This window comes from Misgurnus anguillicaudatus, chromosome 8, assembly GCF_027580225.2.
Source record: "Misgurnus anguillicaudatus chromosome 8, ASM2758022v2, whole genome shotgun sequence".
Lineage (NCBI taxonomy): Eukaryota > Metazoa > Chordata > Actinopteri > Cypriniformes > Cobitidae > Misgurnus > Misgurnus anguillicaudatus.
In genome coordinates this window covers 33,649,613-33,673,786 of record NC_073344.2, presented here as the reverse complement: position 1 = coordinate 33,673,786, position 24,174 = coordinate 33,649,613, and the positions used below count along the sequence as shown (strand labels likewise).

The 24,174-nt window shown below is 36.5% G+C and overlaps 1 protein-coding gene and 1 long non-coding RNA gene across 2 annotated transcripts in view; one reads left to right on the top strand and one right to left on the bottom strand.

The window, feature by feature from the left end:
• The window catches only part of als2b (alsin Rho guanine nucleotide exchange factor ALS2 b), a 41,765-nt gene extending 24,077 nt beyond the window's left edge, over nucleotides 1-17,688 (top strand). The window contains exons 16-36 of the mRNA XM_073870744.1: nucleotides 1,487-1,615; nucleotides 1,785-1,808; nucleotides 5,143-5,213; nucleotides 5,303-5,369; nucleotides 6,306-6,508; nucleotides 6,593-6,658; nucleotides 6,733-6,831; nucleotides 6,933-7,097; nucleotides 7,197-7,308; nucleotides 7,424-7,501; nucleotides 7,577-7,710; nucleotides 8,936-9,100; nucleotides 9,243-9,360; nucleotides 9,909-10,066; nucleotides 10,152-10,259; nucleotides 12,773-12,949; nucleotides 13,038-13,083; nucleotides 13,275-13,336; nucleotides 13,431-13,580; nucleotides 15,547-15,643; nucleotides 15,723-17,688. Coding sequence (XP_073726845.1) covers nucleotides 1,487-1,615; nucleotides 1,785-1,808; nucleotides 5,143-5,213; nucleotides 5,303-5,369; nucleotides 6,306-6,508; nucleotides 6,593-6,658; nucleotides 6,733-6,831; nucleotides 6,933-7,097; nucleotides 7,197-7,308; nucleotides 7,424-7,501; nucleotides 7,577-7,710; nucleotides 8,936-9,100; nucleotides 9,243-9,360; nucleotides 9,909-10,066; nucleotides 10,152-10,259; nucleotides 12,773-12,949; nucleotides 13,038-13,083; nucleotides 13,275-13,336; nucleotides 13,431-13,580; nucleotides 15,547-15,643; nucleotides 15,723-15,761 — 2,268 coding nt within the window. The 3' untranslated portion in view covers nucleotides 15,762-17,688. The remainder of the gene's footprint in view (nucleotides 1-1,486; nucleotides 1,616-1,784; nucleotides 1,809-5,142; nucleotides 5,214-5,302; nucleotides 5,370-6,305; nucleotides 6,509-6,592; nucleotides 6,659-6,732; nucleotides 6,832-6,932; nucleotides 7,098-7,196; nucleotides 7,309-7,423; nucleotides 7,502-7,576; nucleotides 7,711-8,935; nucleotides 9,101-9,242; nucleotides 9,361-9,908; nucleotides 10,067-10,151; nucleotides 10,260-12,772; nucleotides 12,950-13,037; nucleotides 13,084-13,274; nucleotides 13,337-13,430; nucleotides 13,581-15,546; nucleotides 15,644-15,722) is intronic.
• A 3,710-nt stretch (nucleotides 17,689-21,398) lies between these two features.
• On the bottom strand, nucleotides 21,399-24,167 carry LOC129449881 (uncharacterized). Its single transcript, XR_012370810.1, has 3 exons — nucleotides 24,153-24,167; nucleotides 22,815-23,030; nucleotides 21,399-21,436 (listed from the first exon to the last, which is right to left on the bottom strand). It is a non-coding gene; the product is annotated as an uncharacterized lncRNA (long non-coding RNA).
• Between the last annotated feature and the right edge of the window lie 7 nt (nucleotides 24,168-24,174).

Genomic DNA, 24,174 nt, shown 5'->3' with positions numbered 1-24,174 from the left:
CTTCTCTAATTTTTTCCTCTCATTTTCTCTTTCACTTTCCCTTTCACTCTCTTTTATATCATTTTTTTCTGGTTTTCTTATACCACTCTGCTCATTCTCTCATCTTATCTTTTTTCATCTGTTCACCTCTCATCTACTTCTCTCATACTCACATTTTTTCCTTCGTTCTCCTTTCTTCTTCTCTCTTCTCTTGTTCTCTGTTTCTCTCCTCTTCTTCTGTCTTCTCCTTTTCACTCCTCTCATTCTCTCGTCTACTGCCTTTTCTTCTCTCCTCTTTTCTTCTCTTTTCTTCTCTTTTTTATCTCTATCTCATTCTCTCCTCTACTCGTTTTCTCCTTTCGTTCTCTTGTCCCCATCCTTTCAGTTTTTTTCTCTTCTTTTCTTCTCTCTTGTCTCTCTTCCCTTGTCTTCTCTTTTTGCCTCCTTTTATTTTCTCATCTACTTCCCTTTCTTTTCTTTTATTCTTTCCTCTTTTCTTCCCCACTCATTCTCTCCTCTTATTGTCTAATGCCCTTTGCTCATTTTTTCCTTTTCTCTTTCTATTTTCTCCTGTCTTTATCGCTCCTCCTTTTATTCTCTCCTTTTGTTCCCTTGTTCCCATTCTTTCATTTTCTCTCTTCTTTTCTCCTGTCATGTTTTTTTCTCTCCTGCTTTCTTCTCTTTTCTCCTTTTCTCTTCTCATTCTCTCATATTGTCATTCTCACCTCTTCTCTGCTTTCACTCTCTTTTTTCTCTTCTTTTCTTTTCTCCGTCACTCTTCTTCTTTTCTCTCCTTTTATTTTCTCGTCTACTGCCCTTTCTGCTTTTCTTCTCTCCTCTTTTCATCTTTTTCTCTCTTCCCTTGTTCTTTATTTCTCTCCTCTTCTTCTGTCTTCTTCTTTTTACTCTTCTCATTCTCTGGTCTACTGCCCTCTCTTCTTTTCTTTTCTTCTCTCTTCTCTTCTCTTCTCTTCTCTCCTTTTATCTTCATCTCATTGTTTCCTCCACTTATTCTCTCCTTTCGTTCTCTTGTCCCCGTCTTTTCATTTTTTTCTCTTCTTCTCTCTTGTCTCTCTTCCCTTGTCTTCTCATTTTCCCTCCTTTTATTTTCTCGTCTACTGCCCTTTCTGCTTTCCTTCTCTCCTCTTTTCTTCCTCTCATTTTCTCCTTTCTTCTCTTTCTATTTTCTTCTCTCTTCATCTCTCCTCTTATTCTCTCATACTTATTCTCTCTCTGTATACTGCTCTCTCATTCTCTCCTCTTATCTTTTCTCATCTGTTCACCTCTGATCTAATTCTCTCATACTCCCATTTTTTCTCCTTTTTCTTCTCTCTCCTCTTTTCTTCCTCTCTTTTTCTCCTCTTCTCTTTCTTTTTTCTCCTCTCTTCATCTTTCCTTACCACTTATTTTCTCATACTCACATTCTCTCATAGTCACCACTTCTCTATTCTTCTCTTTTCATTCTCTTATCTTTCTCTCATTTTCTCCTCTCATTCTCTCCTTTTAGGACTCCCTTCGTAAAGCGTCTCGTCGGTTGGTCTGTGAGAGCAGTAATAAAGCATTGACTCTTCAGAACGCAGGCCGTTTCTCAGTCAACTGGTTCATGCTCTTTAATGATGCACTCGTTCACGCACAGTTTTGCTGCTATCTTTATATAATCGTTTCATTCAACATCATTTCAGATTCATTTTTGCCTTTTCTGTTTTTTTACCTTACTCTTGTACGTAATGTTTCCTGTTCTCATTTCTCTTCGCTTGTAGGGCATTCAGTCAATTATATAGTGATGTTTATCTTTGTTTTGGTAGGGCATGGTCCCCTATAAAAGTTTTGTAAGTATGGGCTGTACAAATAAAGTTTCCCCCGTAGTATACTGCCCCCTAGTGCCGAGGATGCACCCTACAGCTGTAATGCCTCAGTTATAAGGAATATTCTGGGTTAAATTTAACTTTAGGTTTATTGGCAGCATCTTTAGCCTTCTGTTTTAACAAAGTCAGAATTACGTTCTGTGAGTACATATGCTGTCAACAGAATTCCTTTTAAGAATTTAAATGCTCCAGGATCTGTAAAAAACAATGTTTTTTTTAGGAAACTCAATATTGCTTGATTTAAGGTGTGGTACAAAACTGATATCAGTTGACAGTACATCTGGTTGGGTACATTCCTAGGCTTCCTGCTTGCATACCCTTTATATGAAATATTTTTAAGCACATTATGCACAAATGTGCCTGTATTTGATTTGTGTAAGGGGCATGTTGTGCTCGATTGTTGTTTGTTGAACAGTAGTGGTTCTGTTTAATGCCGAGTCTTCATCTTAGTGAATGTATCAGTGATTATTCAAGATTATAATTCCTTAAAGGGAAAGTTCGGCCAAAAATGAGAATTACCACATGATTTGCTCACCCTGAAGCCACCCGAGAGATACACATGTCCATTATTTTTCCAGACAAACACATTTTCAGTTATTTTAGAAAACGTCTCAGCTCTTCCAAGCTTTTTAACAGGGATGGATGCACATTCTTTAGGTTAAAAGGAAGTGGACCCCATTTCTAACTGTAATAAAGCTTGCACTGCAAAAAATGACTTTCTTACTTAGTATTTTTGTCTTGTTTTCAGTAGAAATATCAAAAAATTCTTAAATTAAGATGCTTTTTCTTGATGAGCAAAATGACCTAAGAAAATAAGTCTAGTTTATAGACAAAATTTAAGTACATTTAAACTTAAAACAAGCAAAAATATCTGCCAGTGGGGTGAGAAAAAATATCTAAAAATAAGTTTTCTTTTTTCTTAAATACTTAATTTAAGCAAAATTTTCTCACCCCATTGGCAGATAATTTTGCTTGTTTAAGCACAAATTCACTTAAATTGTATATTTTTGTCTAAAAACTAGACTTATTTTCTTAGGTCATTTTGCTCATCAAGAAAATACATCTTGATTTAAGAATTTTTAGATAATTCTACCGAAAACAAGACAAAAATACTAGGTAAGAAAGTCATTTTTTGCATTGTGAAAGAGCTAGGACATTTTCTACAATAATGGACATCTGTATCTCGAATGGCTTCAGGATGAGTAAATCGTGGTTATTTTCATTTTTGTCAGAGTTATCGCTTTAATACCTGCCTATGTTTTTTTAGTACCTTTGCCCTCTTTTCAGTGTGTGTTTGTGTGTGTGAGTGTGTGTGTGTGCGTGTGCGCCTTTTATCCTTACCCATAAATAAATGCATAATACACTGCAAAAAATTATTTGCATTTAAAGACATAAACCAAATGGTTTATTGTATTTATAAACATTTATATCGCAGTAGCAAATGTAAAAATGTTGAAGAGTATTTTACGAACAAGCTTGTTTTTGCCCTTTTAGGATGAAACAAAGTTACTGTGCACTGCAAAGAATTATTTTGAGGAAGGGGATTCTTCGTTTTTTGTCTTGTTTTAAGTAAAAATATCTAAAATTTCTTACATTAAATTGCTATTTCTTGATTAACAAAACGACCCAAGAAAATAAGTCTAGTTTTTAGACCCAAAATATCAAATTTAAGTGATTTTGTGCATAAAACAAGCAAAAAATTTGCCAATGGGGTAAGCTTGAATTTAGTGTTTAAAGGGGAGGTTTAATGCTATTTCATGCATTCTGACTTATTAACACAGTTTAAGAGTTGTAGTTCTAATGCTAAACATAAGCAAAGTGTCAAAAAAAGCAGTTGAGCTTGTAACAGAGTATTTCTGAGCCAAGTTTTTTTCAAATGGGGGTATCCGTTACGACTGATTGACCCCATATTCCTTTTATGGGCCTTTACTTCCAGAAAAGCACGCCTGCCCTGCACGTCAAGTGAGAGCGAGAACGCGCATTAGCATTGCTCCGTCGAGTAGAAGTCACCGATATCACTGCACAGCATGCGACAACTTTGTTTTAGTAAGATAGTTTGACAAAAGAAGTGTGTTTTTGGATGTAAGGAGAAGAAAACCTTATTTAGCTTTCCTTGTCTTAAGACAACCGTGGATTAAGTTCGTTTTTCCCGGACAGTAATGTAATTGCGAATGAGTTGTTTCCTGGCTGCATTTCGGAGAGGATTGCTTTACAAACAAGGCTCAGTTTGACGACGGATTTTCCACTTTTTTACAACTATTGGAGTGGTCAAAATTTTAAAAGACCCCGTTTAGGGGTCACAACCATAGGCGTAAGTAATTCAAAATCTCACGTGTTTTGTTTGCAATCGCGCATACGTGCATGTAATGTAAACAACAACAACACTTTCTACTGCATTTACAACATTTACACCTTTTAAAATGGGCAAATGCAGTAAAAATGGATTATGTTGTTTTTATTAAAATAGCGGATAAACAAACAAGGATTAATTACCTGATAGAGACGTCCTGCTGTAATCGTTGCTGCTATTGTTCCTGTTTGTCCATTACTGACTAAGTATCCGATTCTGGATTATATGTATAATGTAAGGCTTGTTATTTAAAAAAAAAAAAGTTTTTTTTTAAAGTTTGATTTCCATCGATGTCGGCTGTAAATCCAAAAGTAGTATCCGAAGCTGCGCGTACTCGTAACTCTTCAGCTCCGCCTACCGCACGCCTTCAAGTGTTCGACCTTTTACGCCAAAAATCGGAAAGGCTGTTTTTTCTTTTATAAATCTGACAAAACGAAAGGCTCTTTGGACATATGAATGATGAAATACTACTCTATATATAAGCAAGATTAACATTAGATTGCCAAAAATGTCTTGTTATGTCAGCTTTAATAAACATTTTCAAGATTTTTTTTGCTTTCCCCGTTGACAGATTTTTTTGACTTTTTGTTTTTCTTGGGTAGTTTTGTTCATCAAGAAGTTTTAGATATTTTTACTGAAAACAAAACAAAAATAATTTTTTGCAGTATACAGTAACTTTGTTTTTGTTAAAAGAGCAAAAAGACCATGTTCGTAAAAGACCATCTGTTCAACATTTTTACATTTGCTACTGCAATATAAATGTTTATTAATACAATTAACCATTTGGTTTATGTCTTTAGATGCATTTAGTCAAAGATTTAATTGCTCGTGATCATATTTCATGGAGAAAAGATATAAACCAGCATCAGTCAAAATAAAGTAATTTTGGAGGTAGCATTTAGCGGCTTTTGCATCTGAGCTCCTCGTTTCTTTTTCAACCCCTCCTAGTTTTCCACTCATCATGTCTTCCCATTGGCTACGCTGTGGGTGGAGCCTATTTCTGAGGACAACACTGGCCTGTGAGTGTGTCAATTGGGTTTGTTTGCTTTATTTATTTATAAAATTCCTATATTGTTGGATTGTATATTAATGGGCAGATGTTGTGCAGGTATGGTTTAAAGCTGACATCACCCGAAGAGAGTTTTACTTTGCTGGCATCATCCTCAGCTGAAAAGGTCACTTTTTATTTGTCAAAATTTAAATAGTCAATTCTAAAACCTAGCTAAAGTCTTTTTTTTTTTGATGTGGGATTACTGTTTTCTGTATAATATCATCCTATATAATGTAAAGAACATTGTGTGGAAAATAACCTTAATATCTTTAATATTTACTGAGTGAGGCCATTTTAAAGATTGAATCAAGCTTTGATGCTTCTAATCTTATCATATAATGCTGGGTTCACACCAGACGCTTTTGGGGCGTCAAATTCGCATCTACCACGTGTAGTTGGACGCTTAAACATTGTGAGTGTATTCGCTTAATTCTCGCGTTAAAGCCGTGCATGAAATTCTAGTCATCTGCCGCGCTAAACGGCTCATTCGCGCTGCGAGACCTCCAGACACGTGTCAACGCGTCTTTACATTGACTTAACAATAAAATCACTCATGCCTGACGCCTCTACTATGGCTGGTGTGAACGCAGCATTACTATGGTTCACACCAGCCGCATTTGATGCATCAAATTCACGTCTACCGCATCTAGTTTGCCGCTTGAAAATTTTGAGTTTACTCGCTTCATTCTCTCCTGAAAGCCGCGCAAAATTCTAGTTATCGAGACATTCACGGCACGCTCGATTTCTGTAATTGCGTCACTACTAGAGCAAGCTCCTGATTGGTTAACGCGGCACGTTTTCCACCAAAGTTCAAATTTTTCAACTTGCGCGATTCGCGCGAACTTGACGCCTCATTCGCGCCTCAAGACCTTCAGACGCACTGGTCAAGGTGTCTTTACATAGACTTAACATTGAAATCACTCGCGCTTGACCCCTCTACCGCGGCTGGTCTGAACGCAGCATTAGATTGAGACTTTAGCCTGAATTTCACAGATGGGGTCACATTTGTAATACCTGTATAACAGGTTGAACAATAATATTCTGCTCCCCATGATACCAGGCGAAGTGGCTTCGTTCCATAAACCAGGCAGTGGAGCAGGCGCTTAGTGGACTGGGTCATGATGGGATACCTCCTTCCACCGGGTTGACGCAGCGAGCAGATCCGCCCATTTCGCGGACGGCATCATATACGTTCTACAAAGACAGTCGGCTCAAGGAGGCCACGTACGAGGGCCGATGGGTCTCAGGAAAACCCCATGGGCGGTAGGACACGATGGAGGAAATTGTGGGAGTTTTTAATTATTCTTCCAAAGGAAAGTATGATGATTGGCTGTGTTTTTGTTTTAGGGGTGTGGTCAAGTGGCCGGACGGAAGAATGTATACTGGAGCGTTCAAGAACGGCCTTGAAGAGGGGTTCGGGGCAGACACTATTACTCAGTCGATTTTATTCATTGCCGAACTTTCATTCGGGTTGTTTTTCTGTGCAGTTTCGGAGACTATGTTGTTCCAAACAAAAATCAGAACACCTGTGACCATTACCAAGGACAGTGGAAAGATGGGAAGATGCATGGATTTGGGACGTTCAGGTTTGTGTGCTCTTGCCACGTTCAGGATTTATAGTTGATAATGGACGTAAGTGTATAGAAATGATGTAGGTATTCATGCTTGTGTGTGTACTTGTGTTCAGATATGCCTCGGGTGAGGTGTACGAGGGCTCGTTTCAAGATAACATGCGTCACGGTCACGGGATGCTGCGTAGCGGGAAGCTGAACTCCACCTCCCCCAGTGTCTTCATCGGCCAATGGCAGTACGACAAAAAATCTGGCTATGGCGTATTTGATGATATCACCAGGTATGCAAGTAGAGATGCTTACATATATTTAATGTAAAACATAAAAACGGTATTCATTAAGGTGCATTACACTATGTGTGTGTGTGTGTTTTGGGTCAGAGGAGAGAAGTACATGGGCATGTGGTCGGATGATCAGCGGCAAGGCAACGGAGTTGTTGTTACGCAATTCGGCCTGTACTACGAAGGTGCTTTCAGCAACAATAAGATGATGGTGAGATTCAAACAAAAGACAGAAAAGGATGTTTTATACTTTGCATGATGCAAAGCTTGACTGGAATATACACATGCTTGAACTAAAATTCGATCATATTGTGCCTTTCTTCAAGGGTACTGGTGTGTTACTCTCAGAAGATGACACCACATTCGAGGGAGAGTTTTCAGAGGATTGGACTCTAAATGGAAAGGTAATTTCCATTTATCCATCTGTAAAGCCCGTTAGCTAAATTACATTTTTAACACTTAGTTGTCTCTTTCTGTAGGGTGTGTTGACGATGCCTAATGGAGATTACATTGAAGGTTCCTTCAATGGGGTTTGGGGAACCGGACTGAAGATCTCAGGTTCCTACTACAAACCAAGCCTCTATGACTCAGACAAAGACAAGACTCATTCACTGTAAGAGTGTGTGTTTAATGGTTTAGTACATTTAAACATTAATAGGTACATATGAAGAGTTTGGTTTCAAAACGTGCTAAATGCCTTTTTTTATTGTTACCACCAAAATCAGTATTGTATCAGGTCAGTATTTAAAAGTAAATTCTTAATTTTACACAAAATACAATATCGCCGTGTTATTCTGTCATCTTTTCCCTATTTTTCCCAAAAAGCGCTAAACGCCAGTCCTCCTTCTCTGCAGAATGCAATAAATCCACTTAACCAATCACAGCGCAGCATTCCACGCATTGTAAACAATAAGGGTGGCCCTTTGAATATACACAGAATCCTAGTTTTCCTCATCTAATTAGTACTTCGTGATCAACAAACAAACAAAAACTAAATAATACTTTTGATGGCATTGATAACCTGTGGTGGTTTTCTGTGGTGGGGAAGAAACGTAAGCCATCAAAATCGAAAAATTTACGCGAGAGGCACTCGGGAGAAGGAAAAATGCAGGCTGTTTCTTGTTCTCCCGACAGCATCAAGCTTCTGTCATGCTAACACATTGATTCCAGGGGATCTTATGAAAAACGTTTCATTATTTTACTCGAAGCCAACGAAAATCGAGCAGGACCAAAACGTTTTACAGCGGATCGCTGTCAGAAAAGTTCTACGACGATGTCCCAAGTATTACCGCAGCAATGACAGTGTTATTAATATGACAAAGTAAGTGTTTGGATTAATGCCATTAATGTTTATTTTTCTATCAGTGTATACCACTAGTCAACTAAATTAATATAACATGGCTAAGATTAATGCACATTTATATATCGATTCAATAGATTTATAGCATTTTGAAAAAACTTGTCATGGATTTATTGCATTTTGCAGAATAAATAATCAGCTTTTATAATAAATCTAATTATGTATTTAAATTTTTTATGTTATTATAACCTAAAGATGCTTTGTGAAAGTTTGTAACAGAAAATAATGGTTTTCATCTTGTCACTTTCTTGGTAGAGAAATTTTTTTTTACCCAAATTAGTCAAAATTTATTTATAGCGTTTTGTAACCAAAGTCTTCATATATAAATATATATATCCTGGCAAAGACGCATCCTGGAAAAATGGCATGTATGGTCATCTTATTTATGTCCAAACTTATGATTTTGCATAATATGTGCCCTTTAAGTGACATTCTTACAGTGGACAGAAAAATCATTTGTGATGGTGTTTATCTGCAGCAAACTGGGGAGGTTAGCCGTCCACTCGGAGGAAAAGTGGAAGGCCGTGTTTGTGGAGTGCTGGGACAGATTGGGTTGTGATTCTCCTGGACAGGGAGAAACCAGTACAGCGTGGGACAACATCGCTATAGCACTCACTGTTAACAGAAGACAGCAGCAAGACAGGTAGATACCCTGCATGTTGGGATTGACTTACTTGTTAACCGGTATCAGGTGTGTTTGATTTTGTGTTGCCTTCTGTTTAGGAAAGTGCATAAGGTGGACACTTTACTAGAGATGTTAATTATAAACTGTGTTTGTGTTTTAGTCCAGAGTTACTGAGTCGCTCTCATCATAAAACACTGGAGAGTTTAGAGTTCATCCCTCAGCATGTCGGTCCTGTAACTTTAGAAGTCTATCACACAATTCGGCGGTATCTCGTCAAGGTGAGTCGTACACTCTTTATATACTATGCCACTTTTATTTTCATTTATATTCATGCTTTGTTTCTACGGTAGTATTTTCTAGTAGGATTGTCTAACCAAAGATACCAAAGTCCCTTTAGAGAAGTCCCGTCACTATGTGGCCATCTTTGCAACGACTCTGCGCGGTTTTGTCAGTCATGCAAAAATAAAGTCCTATCTACTTTAATGGGAAAAGACAGATATTTGTAAAATCATGTACAATTATACAACATAATTCTGACCAACAATTAAACCTGACATCAAACGTACCATAACATTTGCTTCTTAAGCACAAATTGCACTTTTTCCAAGGCTGTTTCAGCCGCATAGGTTGACAAGCGGCTTGCGCTACTCTGCATAGAACCCCGACCCCAGAGAAACGTCAGTCATTATCGATTGATGATTGATTTATTTAACTGGAATGTGGGACTTATCGGCAGAGCAGCTATACTGAGCATTGGTCCACGATTGATAGAAATAGGAATGCCCGCTGTACTGTGTTTTCATAACCTCTAATGTTTAACCCATAGGCATGCGACACCCCGCTTCATCCTTTGGGTCGACTGGTGGAGACGTTGGTTTCTGTGTACCGCATGACATATGTTGGTGTTGGGGCCAACCGCAGATTACTGCCCCAGGCTGTCAATGAGATCCAGTCCTATCTCAGTCGCATTTTCCAGCTGGTCAGGTAAGTGTGTTAGTACAAATGACATGAATATGGTAAGTATTTGGTTATACTGATTCTTAATGGTTATGTGTGTATTTGTGTTTAGATTCCTCTTTCCTGATCTGCCAGATGAAGGAGGATCACTGGCTGAGCCCAGAAAGGAGAAGACTGACACCGACACCACTGGGAAGTTGTTGGAGTCTCCTAAACCTGGGTATGCATGATGCCTTGTATATAAGATCAAAGCACAACACAGTTATACCATTTTTGTTTGCTATTGTTCAGTTACAGTGGTCACCTTCAAGTTTTTTTTGTCTGGATTTTGCTGGTTGGCTTGTTTTGGATGATTCGTTTATTTTGGATGGATGTTTTTTTTTTTAATGAATAATTTTTTTAATTGTTGACTGGTTAGTTTTTACTTGTTGTTTGGTTCAAAATAGATGGTTGGTTTTGATGGTTTTAGATGATTGGTTGGTTTTGGATGGATTGCTGTCTGGTTATGGATGTTTGGCAAATTTTGGATGTTTTTTTAACGAATAACTGGTAGGTTTTTTTAATTGATGACTGGTTCATTATAAATGATTGGTTGGTTTAGAATAGATAGTGGTATTGATGGTTTTAGATGAATGGTTGGTAAGTTGGTTGGTTTTGTATGGATCACTGTCTGGAAATGGATGTTTGGTAAGTTTTGGATGATTCGTTTATTTTAGATGGATGTTTTTTTTTTATGAATAACTGGTGGGTTTCTTATGTTACGACAAATTCCTTTTGAATAGTTGGTTGGTTTCGGATAGATGGTTGATTAGATTTGGATGGATCGCTGTCTGGTTATGGATGTTTGGTAAGTTTTGGATGATTCGTTTATTTTGAATGGATGACTTGTTTTTTAACTGGTGGGTTTTTGTGGTTAACTGCTTCATTTTGAATGGTTGGTTGGTTGGTTGGTTGGTTGGTTGGTTGGTTGGTTTAGAATAGATGGTTAGTTTTAATAGTTTTAGATGAATGGTTGGTTTGTTTTGGATGGATCGCTGTCTGGTTTTGGATGTTTGGCAAGTTTTGAATGGATAGTTTGTTGTTTTTACCAAATAACTGGTGAGGTTTGTTTGGTAAATGGTTCATTATGAATGGTTGGTTGGTTTAGAATAGATGGTTGGTTTTGATGGTTTTATATGAATGGGGGGTTCGTTTTGGATGGATTGCTGTCTGGTTATGGATATTTGGCAAGTTTTTGATGATTAAGTTTATTTTGGATGGATAGTTTGTTGTTTTTTAATAAATAACTTTAGGTTTTTTAATTGTTGACTGGTTCATGATGGATGATTGGTTGGTTTAGAATAGATGGTTGGTTTTGGTGGTTTCAGATGAATGGTTGGTTTTAGATGGATCACTATCTAGAGTTCAACGCAAATAATTTTTTATACTGGCCCGGTCGGGCCAGTGGTTCAGGTTTTCACTTGCCCTGCCAAAATTTTCACTGGCCCCAATAAAAAATGTCAGTGTCACATATTTAAAAAAATTATTCAAAAGTAAAATATAATTGTATACATATACAACAGACATGTTCCCACAAAAAAGGCTCCCAACTTTTCTGCTTTGCCTGTAAACTGACAGCAAAATATTGCATCGTTTCTTTCGTCTTGTTTTACCTATAAGCTTCCAAGATGTTAAATAAAAATACATTGATGAAAATATATTTTAGTTGAGGGTGAAGCACTGGCCCAATCGGGCAAGTGACAATACTTTTTACTGGCCCGAATGTCTCTCACGCTTGCCCCGGGCCTCCGGGCAGTCCTTTATGTTGAGCCCTGCTATCTGTTTATGAATGTTTGGTAAGTTCTGGATGATTCGTTTATTTTGAATGGATGGCTTGTTTTTTTTAATGACTAACTGGTGGGTTTTTGTGGTTAACCGGTTCATTTTGAATAGTTGGTTTAGGATAGATGGTTGGTTTTTTGATAGTTTTTGATGGATCGCTGTCTGGTTATGGATGTTTGGCAAGTTTTCAATGGGTAGTTTGTTTTTTTAATAAATAACTAGTAGGTTTTTCAACTGACTGGTTCATTATGAATGGTTGGTTTAGAATAGATGGTTGGTTTTGACAGTTTTAGATTAATGTAAGTTGGTTGATTTTGATTTTTATGGATCACTGTCTGGTTATGCATGGTTTTGGATGATTAGTTTATTTTGGATGGATGGTTTGTTGTTTTTTTAATAAATAACTGGTGGGGTTCTTATGGTTACCTGCTTCATTTTGTATGGTTGGTCGGTTTTGAAAAGATGGTTGATTTTGACGGTTTTGTCTGATTATGGATGTTTTGCAAGTATTAGATGTTTAGTTTATTTTGGATGGATGTTTTTATGAATAATTGGTGTTTTTTTATGTTGACTGGTTCCTTTTGAATGGTTGGTTGGTTTTGGATAGATGGTTGGTTAGTTTTGAATGGATTGCTGTCTGATTATGGATATTTGGTAAGTTTTGGATGGTTAGTTTATTTTGGATGGTTGGTTAGTTAGTTGGTTTTGAATGGTTGGTTTTTTGAATAGTTGGTTATGTAGCTGGTTTGGATTGATGGTTGCTTGGTTGTGCATGGTTCTGCAGATCCACTGCAATCAAAACTGTAATCCCAGGAACTATGCACTACATGTGTGCGTTTAATAATTTCATGATGTATTTCCACATTTAGTTTCTGTAGTCACATTTTGAGTGTGTGATGCTGTGCGTTTCAGGTGTGTGGTGAGCAGCTCTGCGCTCCTCCTGCCGGTTCTTCTGCCTCGTCTCTATCCTCCTCTCTTCACCCTTTATGCTCTGGACAAAGAGAAGGAGGACGATGTGTACTGGGAATGTGTCATACGACTCAACAAGCAGCCAGACCTCGCGCTGCTCGCCTTTCTTGGGGTGCAACAGTGAGTCCGACGTGCACACACATTAACTGAAACATGCACAGATCATCTATGATTCATGTCATTTCCACTAATAATTGTTTTTTTGCAGGAAATTCTGGCCTGTGACTGTTACTCTGCATGGTGAAAAACAGCAGGTATTCATAACTAAGAATTTTTAAGGTGCAATGTGGGACTTTTAGAAGGATCTCTTCACAGGAATGCAATATACATACCTATATTATCAGTGGTGTATAAAGAAAGACCTTACACAATGAACTGTTATGTTTTTATTACCTTAGAATGAGACGTTTCTTTACGTTTACATTAATAGAAGTTTTTTGTGCAGGTTCTCTCAAGCACTAAAGACGCCTGTTTTGCCTCTGCGGTTGAGACACTACAGCAGATCAGGTTTGGGATGTACTTGAAAGCTTGTTTCTCTGGTCATTTTAGTCATTTATCTTTGGTAAATTTAAGGTTTTTTCTCTATTTTTGTTTTTGATAGCACAACTTTCACCCCCTCGGACAAGCTTCAGGTCATCCAGCTGACCTTCGAGGAGATCACACAGGAAGTACTTGCACTCCTAAAACAGGATTTCCTGTGGTCTATGGATGACCTGTTTCCTGTCTTCCTCTTTGTTGTTTTGCGTGCAAGGTAAGACAAAAAAGGATGTGGATTTCAAGGAATAGATTGTCTCACAATTTATTCACCCTCATGCCATCTCCAGATGTATATCATTTCATTTCTTCAGCTAAATTGAAACAAAGATTTTGATATAAAAATGCTTCCACTTTATTGGCTTACGTGGGTCTCAATATTTTGAAGCTTTAAAAAGCACACTCATCCATCGTAACAGCCATCATCATTAAACGTAATATAAACAACTCCAGTGGGTCAATATACAGTATGTGACCCTGGACCACAAAACCAGTCATAAGTCGCATGGGTATATTTGGAGCAATAGCCAACAATACATTTTATGGATCAAAATGATCAATTTTTATGTCAAAAATCATCTAGATATTAGGTAAAGATCATGTCAATGAAGATATTTTGTTTTTCCTACCATAAATATATATGTATCATTAGTAATATGTGTTGCTAATGAATTTATTTGGATATTTGGACAACTTTACCACAAAAACCAGTCATAAGTCGCTTGGATATATATGTATCAATAGCAAACAATATATTTTATGGGGTCAAAATTATCAATTTTTTTTTTGTCAAAAATCATTACGATATTAGTTAAAGATCATGTCCATGAAGATATTTTGTTTTTCCTATGTTGCTAATGACTTTATTTATAACTTTCTGAATATTAAGATTTTTTTTGCACCCTCCCATTCCGTAAGAATCTTGTATCTCTGACAAATATTGTCCTATCCTAACAAACCGTAAATCAATGGAAATTATTGATTCAGCTTTCAGATGATGCATAAATAAAAAAAAAAAAAATTGTGGACATCACAAATACATATGTCTTCTGAAGTGAAACGATACGTGTGTGAAGTTATTTAGAAAAATTGTAGCCAGACATAGCGCTAAAATTAAGTGTGTATACAGAATATATGATTGGAATCTATTCGAATTGATGAAAATCTCTATAATCTATTGCTATGTTTTAATAGTATTTACTTTTCACAGTATGTAAAGTATTTTTCACGTAGTATGTAGTAGGAAAATAGATAAATTCAGATACTTGAGAATGAGATATTAGTAACTGGGCCACATTCTTATCTGTCTTATCTGTATGTACTTAAAGGGACATTCCACTTTTTTTGAAAATATGCTAATTTTCCAGCTCTCCTAGAGTTAAACATTTAATTTTTAAAGTTTTGGAATCCATTCATCTGATCTGGCGCTAGCACGTTTAGCATAGCTTAGCACAATCCATTGAATCTGATTAGACCATTAGCATTGCGCTAATAAATAATCAAAGAGTATCGATATTTTTTCTATTTAAAACTTGACTCTTCTGTAGTTACATTGTGTACTAAGACATACGGAAAATTAAAAGTTGCAGTTTTCCAGGCAGATATGGCTAGGAACTATACTCTCAAACAGGCGTAATAATCAAGGACTTTGCTGTCGTAACATGGCTGCAGCAGGCGCAGTGATATTACGCACTGCCCAAAAATAGTCCCCTTGGTTACTTTCAATGGCAGGGGACTATTTTTGGGCAGTATGTAATATCACTACGCCTGCTGCAGACATGTTGCATTAGCAAGGTCACTGATTATTGCGCCAGAATGAGAGTGTAGTTCCTGGCCATATCTGCCTAGAAAATCGCAGCTTTGGGTTTCCTGTCGGTCTTGGTGCACGATGTAACTACAGAAGAGACAAGTTTTAAATAGGAAAAATATTGAAACTCTTTGGTTGTTTTTTAGGCGCGATGCTAGTGGTCTGGTCTGATTCAGTGGATTGTGCTGGGCTATGCTAGGAGTGCTGGCGCCAAGAGATCAGCTGAATGGATTCCAAAACGGTAAGAATCGGATGTTTAACTCTAGGAGAGCTGGAAAATTTGCATATTTTCAAAAAAAGTGCAATGTCCCTTTAGAAATAGGAAAAAATCGATCATTTCCCAAGTGTTGGCTGACACAGCTGTTGTTCTCTACAGGATAAGGAATCTGGGGTCAGAGGTCAGTCTAATTGAGGACCTGATGGATCCGTGTGTGCAACACGGAGAGCATGGAATCATGTTTACCACCCTTAAGGTATATGCTTACACAGTATGCCCTATAAATGTACCCATAAGCAATGATTATAGTGACATTCAAACTTTTCTTCACACAGGCGTGCTACTATCAAATCCAACATGAGAAGGTCACATAATAAACGAATCTCTCCAAAGTCATCTGGTGGTGCTGTGGAATGATTAACAAACAGACCAGCCAATCACAGTGTTCGATCTGACGGTTGTCTGCCTAAGCCACACGGCCTATGTGCAAGACTTTTTTGCAAGGATTTTTATTTCTGTACTGTTTCAAACAGTTAGCATTTACTATTTATATTGTCATGTCTTCCGGTTTCAAACGTTATTTTATTTCTGTCATTCTATCAAGATTCTGTGGGTTTTATTTAAGGATGGTGTCTTGAAGGATCAATGCCGCCGAAGAGACTGCAATTAATGTGATGTCGAATGGTTTTTTTTGACAATGCATGAAGTTCGAAGTCATCCAACGTAAAGGTTGCCATCTACCTCAGTCTTCGAAGTAAACTACAATGTAAAACGTAACTTTTCCTGATAGTATTGCAGCGTTTAATACAAGCAGCACACTGCCTGGGATCCATGTGGAATATAACTAACACTACATACTATTTAGTTCAGCCAAATTGAATTTAGTATTGCAACAGCTCACGCTATTGGATGGTTCACACAATTTTTGTTGATGTTCTTCTTCTATGCACAGAAGTTACCAAACCGTGTATATTGCGCACAAACATTTGCTGCGGTTTCCTTTCTGTGTAATGTGAAGTATTTTTATGATATTTTTTTAAATGGTTTCAAACTTTATTTTTAGGATGGTGTTTATTCTGGGCTCTTCTGTATCTACACGGTCAACAGTGTTTGAGGTTTCGAATCTGCAACGCTAGGAAAAAAGTTTTGGAAATCATTGCAATGAGCTACAACACTTAAGATTTGCATACTAACCTGACCATGAGGTTTGTTTTTCGCATTTCAGTTGGTCATTGTGACACACATAAGCACTTGTAGTATTCATGACTGTACTTTGGTTCTCAACAAAAGTATGTTAAAAGTGCCTCTGACAGCAGTATGGATGTTTATCTTTATGTACGTCATTATTCAGCAATAGCTGTTGAGCCGAGTCTGCTTTTTAAAGCTGCGGCCTGTGGTGATTGTTTTCTTTTATTGATGTTTTATTTATTTGATTTGGTTTGATCTGGTTGCAGCAAGAATAATGGGTCTCATTCACTAAGCATGCATACACACAAATTTGTTCGTAAAATGTGCGTACGGACGTTTTGACTTAAAAAATCATGATTCAACGGGAACTTTCGTACTGAAATGTGTTTTGAGTGTATGCATAGACGTAGGGACAATTTGGACCACACATACGCAATAATCATGAACAAGGAAAAAATATATAAAATATATAACACAAATATATATTATAGGGTTCTTTTTCCTTTTTCCATTATTATTGCGCACGTGTTGTCTGGGTTGTTCTTACGTTTTTGCATACATTTAAAATACATTTTAGAGGGTTATTTGTTGAATCATGATTTGTAAGTTGAAATGTCCGCACATTTTGCGAACAAATTTGTGCGTACGCATGCTTAGTGAATGAGACCCAATGTGAGTGATGTACTGTAGATAATCTGTGGAGCAATTCGCATAGCAGCAGAAGGATGGCGATATTTATAAATCATCCCAGAAAACCTACTTCCATGGATTTTGAACTTGTGAATGTGATTGTATGTAACCATTTAAACTCTGTGAAACTGTTATGGCAAAGGACTGTTGATGTTTACAGTGACTGACATTTGAGATGTTGCATGAATATCATGGTTTTTGTTTTACTTTGGATACAATAAGATATGGTTTATAATTCCGGATCAGTTTTCCTCTGCTGTGCCAGAATATGTACATTGACCTGTTTTTGAATGTGTGTGTGTGTGTGTGTGTATGAGGTATCTGTGTCCTTTTTAAAATATGAAGAAAATTAATAGTTAAAAATTGAAGGACTAATAATTTACTGTAAATGAATGGCAATAAAGCTCTGGATGATCATTGAAATCGTCATCTTAACTTTTTGAGTGCTCAATAAATAATATTTTGGACAGAGAGACCAGTAATACAGCGTTTACATCAACTGACACCTCAATGCAATACCAAATCTGGATCTTAATTTTTTTATATGCTGCATAATTAGTCTAAATGTTGGCATCTGCCTAGTTTGCTTTTACCAAAATACTTTGTTTTAAGGTTTGATAAGACTGTAGGCTTTGAGTGTGAACAAGATGTGGGAAGCATTTTGGACCCTTCAGTTAACCATGACTTTAAACTGTCCATAAATCAGCATCTGTGTCTTTTTTCATATGTTTTAAGTGATTTGAGAAAGAGCACAGATGAAAATGGGATGCAGCATTTTCAAATCATCTAATCACATTTATTTATAAAGACCATTTCACAATTTAGCATTAGTGGGCAGCTTTACAGAAAATACATGGGTTATGTTTTAACCCAATCATCATCATCAATCGGCTGCAAACAGGGTAGGTTGACAGTCGGTCACTAATTTTGTCCATTCCTTGCGATTTTTGGCAACTTTTCGTAGTTCGCTTATTGTTGCTGGTACATCCTTGTTGATAAGTTCCCCGATATATTGGTGGTATAGTTTTCGCACTCTGCCTTGACCTCTTTTGCCGTGTCGCTGTTGGGTGTACAGGACGTACTTGTTGATCAAGTCACTCTCATGTCTTCTTAGGGAATGTCCTACAAATCTTAACCCAATGCTGGATAAATATTGGACAGAACATGTTAGGACATCCCTGGCTATGGGATGTTGTTAACCCAAATGTATTAACCCATTTGTTTTGTCCAATATTTACCCAGCATTTGGTTAAAAATAACCCAGCAGTATTAAGAGTTTAAAACAAACAGTAGAGAAATATAGAGAAGTATAGAAATTCAATTCAATTTTATTTATATAGCGCTTTTCACAAGTGTTAATTGTTGCAAAGCAGCTTTACATGAGAAGATGTAGAGGAGAACACAGAAAATCAATAGATAATATAAGAAGTAGAGATAGCGGCTAAGGTTAAACCATACAAGCGAGCATATTAATAATGTAACGTATACATACAGTAAAGTGCTAAGTTAAGCCAAAGTTGGCTGACTCTCCCTGGGACGAAAAAAAACCCAATGGGAAAAACTCCTAGAAGGACAAAAACCCTTGGGAGGAATTAATATATATAGGGATAGTAGGCGGGTAAGCGGATTAAACTGGTTTAGCCGGTGGTCGTTGGTCGGGCATCGGCTGGTCATCACGTTGAAGGACAGCCAGTAGATCAGTGGTGCGATGACCTTCACAGCAACAGGAACTGGGTCTGTTTGTCTCATTGTCCTCGGGGTCGAGGACGAGACAGGGACACAAAAACAGAGTTCTATTAGCGTAGGGGCCATTCGCATGTAATGCAAGTGTCATACATTATAGTGGTTTAAGTCAGCTCGGTTCCAGACAGGCTAACTATTGCGGCAATAGTATATTACCCATATGAGGTATGTGGGTACTTTGCTCTAGACAAAATAACTACTGTGGGAAAAGTAAATTTACTGGACATTTTATGTGAATGCTTTGTTAAAGAAGAATGTCTTAAGTTTAGATTTAAATTGATCGACTGTGTCTGATACTCGAACATTATTTGGTAAATCATTCCAGAGCTTAGGGGCTAAGTAGGAAAAGGATCTACCACCTTTAGACACTTTTGATATTCTAGGGATAATTAAGTGACCAGAATTTTGTGAGCGCAGTTTACGTGATGGATTGTATTCTGATAGTAGTTCTTTAATATTTGAGGGCGCTAGGCCATTTAAGGGAAAAAATAATAAAAACAGTCAAAATTACATATACATGAAGCATAATAATCTTGAATTTAAAATAAACATCCCACTTCATTATCGTATTAGCAAAGTGGTAATGCTACCTACATATGTAGCTAGCTACATATCTATTTTTTAAAGCAAATTATCTACAGAATATGTTACAATACAGACAATAGATGTATATACAGAGCATTATACAGTGTTATGTGTGCGTTATTATCTACCTACCTACCTACCTACCTAGATAGATACGTAGATATGTAGCTAGCTTTTTTTGGCCCGCCACCACCCCCCCTCTTCGGAGGACAACTTTATTTTTTATTAAAGCAAATTATCTACACAATGTTTTACAATACAGACAATAGATGTATATACAGAGCATTTAACAGTGTTATGTGTGCATTATTATCTATCTGCTTAACTAGATAGCTACATATCTACGTATCTATCTTTTTTTGGCCCGCCACCACCCCCCCTCTTCGGAGGACAACTTTATTTTTTATTACAGCAAATTATCTTAACAATGTGTTACAATACAGACAATAGATGTATATTCAGAGCATTATACAGTGTTATGTGTGCATTATTACCTATCTACCTACCTACCTAGATAGATACGTAGATATGTAGCTATCTTTTTTTTGGCCCGCCACCACCCCCCCTCTTCGGAGGACAACTTTATTTTTTATTAAAGCAAATTATCTACACAATGTTTTACAATACAGACAATAGATGTATTTACAGTGCATTAAACAGTGTTTGTGCATTATTATCTACCTAGCTAGCTACATATCTACGTATCTATCTTTTTTTGGCCCGCCACCACCCCCCCTCTTCGGAGGACAACTTTATTTTTTAATAAAGCAAATTATCTACACAATGTGTTACAATACAGACAATATATGTATATACGGTGTATTAAACAGTGTCATGTGTGCATTATTATCTATCTACCTACCTACCTAGATAGATACGTAGATATGTAGCTATCTTTTTTTTGGCCCGCCACCACCCCCCCTCTTCGGAGGACAACTTTATTTTTTATTACAGCAAATTATCTTAACAATGTGTTACAATACAGACAATAGATGTATATTCAGAGCATTAAACAGTGTTATGTGTGCATTATTATCTATCTGCTAAGCTACATATCTACGTATCTATCTTTTTTTGTCTCGCCACCACCCCTCCTCTTCGGAGGACAACTTTATTTTTTATTAAAGCAAATTATCTACACAATATGTTACAATACAGACAATAGATGTACATACAGTGCATTATACAGTGTTATGTGTGCATTATCTATCTGTCTATCTTCCTACCTACCTAGATAGATACGTAGATATCTAGCTATCTTTTTTGGCCCGCCACCACCCCCCCTCTTCAGAGGACAACTTTATTTTTTATTAAAGCAAATTATCTACACAATATGTACAATACAGACAATAGATGTATACAGTGCATTTATACAGTGTTATGTGTGCATTATTATCTATCTACCTAAATAGATAGATACGTAGATATGTAGCTGTCTTTTTTTAGCCCGCCACCACCCCCCCTCTTCGGAGGACAACTTTATTTTTTATTAAAGCAAATTATCTACACAATGTGTTACAATACAGGCAATAGATGTATATACAGTGCATTAAACAGTGTTTGTGCATTATTATCTAGCTAGCCAGCTACGTATTTACGTATCTATCTTTTTTTGGCCCGCCACCACCCCCCCTCTTCGGAGGACAACTTTATTTTTTATTAAAGCAAATTATCTACACAATGTGTTACAATACAGACAATAGATGTATATACAGAGCATTAAACAGTATTTGTGCATTATTATCTATCTGCTTAGCTAGATAGCTACATATCTACGTCTCTATCTTTTTTTGGCCCGCCACCGGGGCCTCCAAATTCTCCAGATCTCAATCCAGTCGAGCATCTGTGGGATGTGCATGACAAACAAGAAAATTAACATACATTTTCCTTCATTTGTATAGCATTGGAAACAAATTGTTAAACTTAAATCCTGTGTATGTTTGTAATTTACAGATTCTGTAGAACGTATAGAAATGATTTCTTTAGTAATTTTTTTGCAACCAGAATATAATCACTGGGTCTAACATTACCCGACCACCTCTGAAAAACGCTCAGGCTACGCCCCTGTCTTTTAGGGGTTTCTGAATAGTTATTAGACATTTAAAAACAATGTAACATTATTTAAATTTCATTAAAATATATAATTAATATAGGGGAGAGCTAGGCACAACATAACGCTTTTTGACTTCGGCTCTATCATTCAAAAATATTTAGGTTATATAAATCATATTTTTTACACAATCAACATCTGTGCTATAAATGAACACTGTTTGTGGGACCTACCGTTAGTGACAGGAGTGCAAACGTTACGACTTACCCCATCGGTTTGGTTAATTGCCCTGCTGGAAAAACCAGCTTGGACCAGCTAATGACCAGCTTGGACCAGCTTAAACCAGCTACCAGCTTAAGCTGGTATTAGCTGTTTTTTCCAGCAGGGTGTTACAAACCGAGAGTTTGTAGCAACACCTGCTAGAAAATTTGGTTAAAAGACAAATAATTCAATACAATTCTTTCTATTTACTAAAAGTGGAAGGGTGAAAGGTCTGCAAAATTATGACAAAAAAATCATTATTGTCATCAATCATTTTTTTTGTGTCAATTTACACAACGCTCATACCCGTCAACATTTCGGTACCAAAATCTGAGAGACTTTTATTTAAAATCTATGAACTGTATGCCAAAAATGTTCCCGTGATAAACAACACACGATACACATTTAAAAAATCGTGTTTGGCCACGAGATATTAAATTAAAAGTCTTCCGTCCATCATCAAAATGTATGAATTTTATTTTTCCGCGGGAACCATTACACTAATTATACTAATATCATAAATTCACGGTCCTACGCAGATATCTATGTGCAGCTGGATTATAAATTGCCAGGTTGAGTTCACATTTGGATTGAAATATGTAAGTAAATGTAATTGTGTGAGTACGGAGCGTTTCCTACAAGATCTGCTAACTGGACAACCTCAGAATATTATATTGATGTGATTTGTGTAACGTTAACGGTTTAGGTCATACAATTTACTTAAATAACAAAACGGGAGAGATGCGAGATGAGTGTGAAATACGAGACTTCCGGGAAAAATCACAAGTATTTGTTGACAGGTATGAGCTTAATAAACTGTAATAATTAACATGTTAATTAATTATCATATTACCAAATGCAGTTAGCGTCTACTAAGTTACAAGTGTCTGTGCTTCGTAATTTTTCCTACCTGTCCTGCATTGTTTCTCAGCTTAGAGTTCTCAACCTTTACTTCTCCTACCCCTACCACTAATGACCAAACACAGTGCAGAATTCGCTGTATATAGCCGCCCCCCCCCCCCATTGTTGCGTCATGCGTTCTAAATTCCATGATGTCATCTGTGGCAACATCTGGGTCACGTGGGTGCCGAGCCATCCAACAACGATGGAGGAGGCGGATCAGATTCTACACAGAAAAAAATGAAAAAGCGGTTGCAGTGAGGACAATTTCACTGATTATATATAGTAATAAAAAATACAAATTTCCTTATGGTTCTCATTCTTTACTTTTAACTGTGTTACAGTTACAATAATTAAATCCATTATCATGTTTTATTTATTTAAATTATAGGCTCGTATATTGTTAGACTGATAAGAGACTTTTATATATTAGAGGATGAATGACTCCTGTTTATTCCTTTTTATTATATATATATATATATATATATATATATATATATATATATATATATATATATATTTTTTTTTTTTTTTTTTTCCCCTTATATTTATATTTGTGCGCCTTGCTATTGTTTTTTATGTATGCCATTATGAGTGTACATTTTGTTCATACTTGTTATTCACGAGAGTCCACTAGATGGCACCATGTTTATTTGATTCAAAGTTTTAGACAGTGCCCTAAAACTATTTGGGAATTAAACCTTCAAAGACAATTATTTTCAAAACGTGCCTGCCTTTAATTAAACTAGTCACAATGATTGTGCTCTTAAAGGGATAGTTCACCCAAAAATAATCCAGTCATCACTTACTCACCCTCATGTTGTTCTAAACCTGTATAAATTGTTTTTTTTCTGATGAACACAAAAGAAGATGTTTTGAGAAATGATGGTAAGCACAGAACTGATTGTAACCATTGACTTCCATAATAGGAAAAATATTTTGGAAGTATTGTGATAAATGATGAAGAAGATATTTTAATAAATGATGGTACACAGTTGATGGTACCCATTGCATTCCACCGTATTTTTAATTCCTACTATGGAGTTATATATATGTTTTTATGAAGACATAACCTACTACACTATGTCATATTTCCTATATAAAGATTTTAAAGGTGTTTGGGAATATTCACACATAATTTATATACAGAAAAGCAAGATTAGATAACAAAAAAAAAACACATCTGGGTTTTTCAAACCATTAAACATGTAATTTCCCATCATTTATATTTAGCAAAATATCCAATATTTAGCAAAATATCATAATAATAGTTCATTCATCATAATATTTTGGTCACCTAAAATTCTTTTGAAAAGTATTGTTTGTTTGTACAATGATATTTTTGTACCAATTTCGCTTCCTCAGGTTGG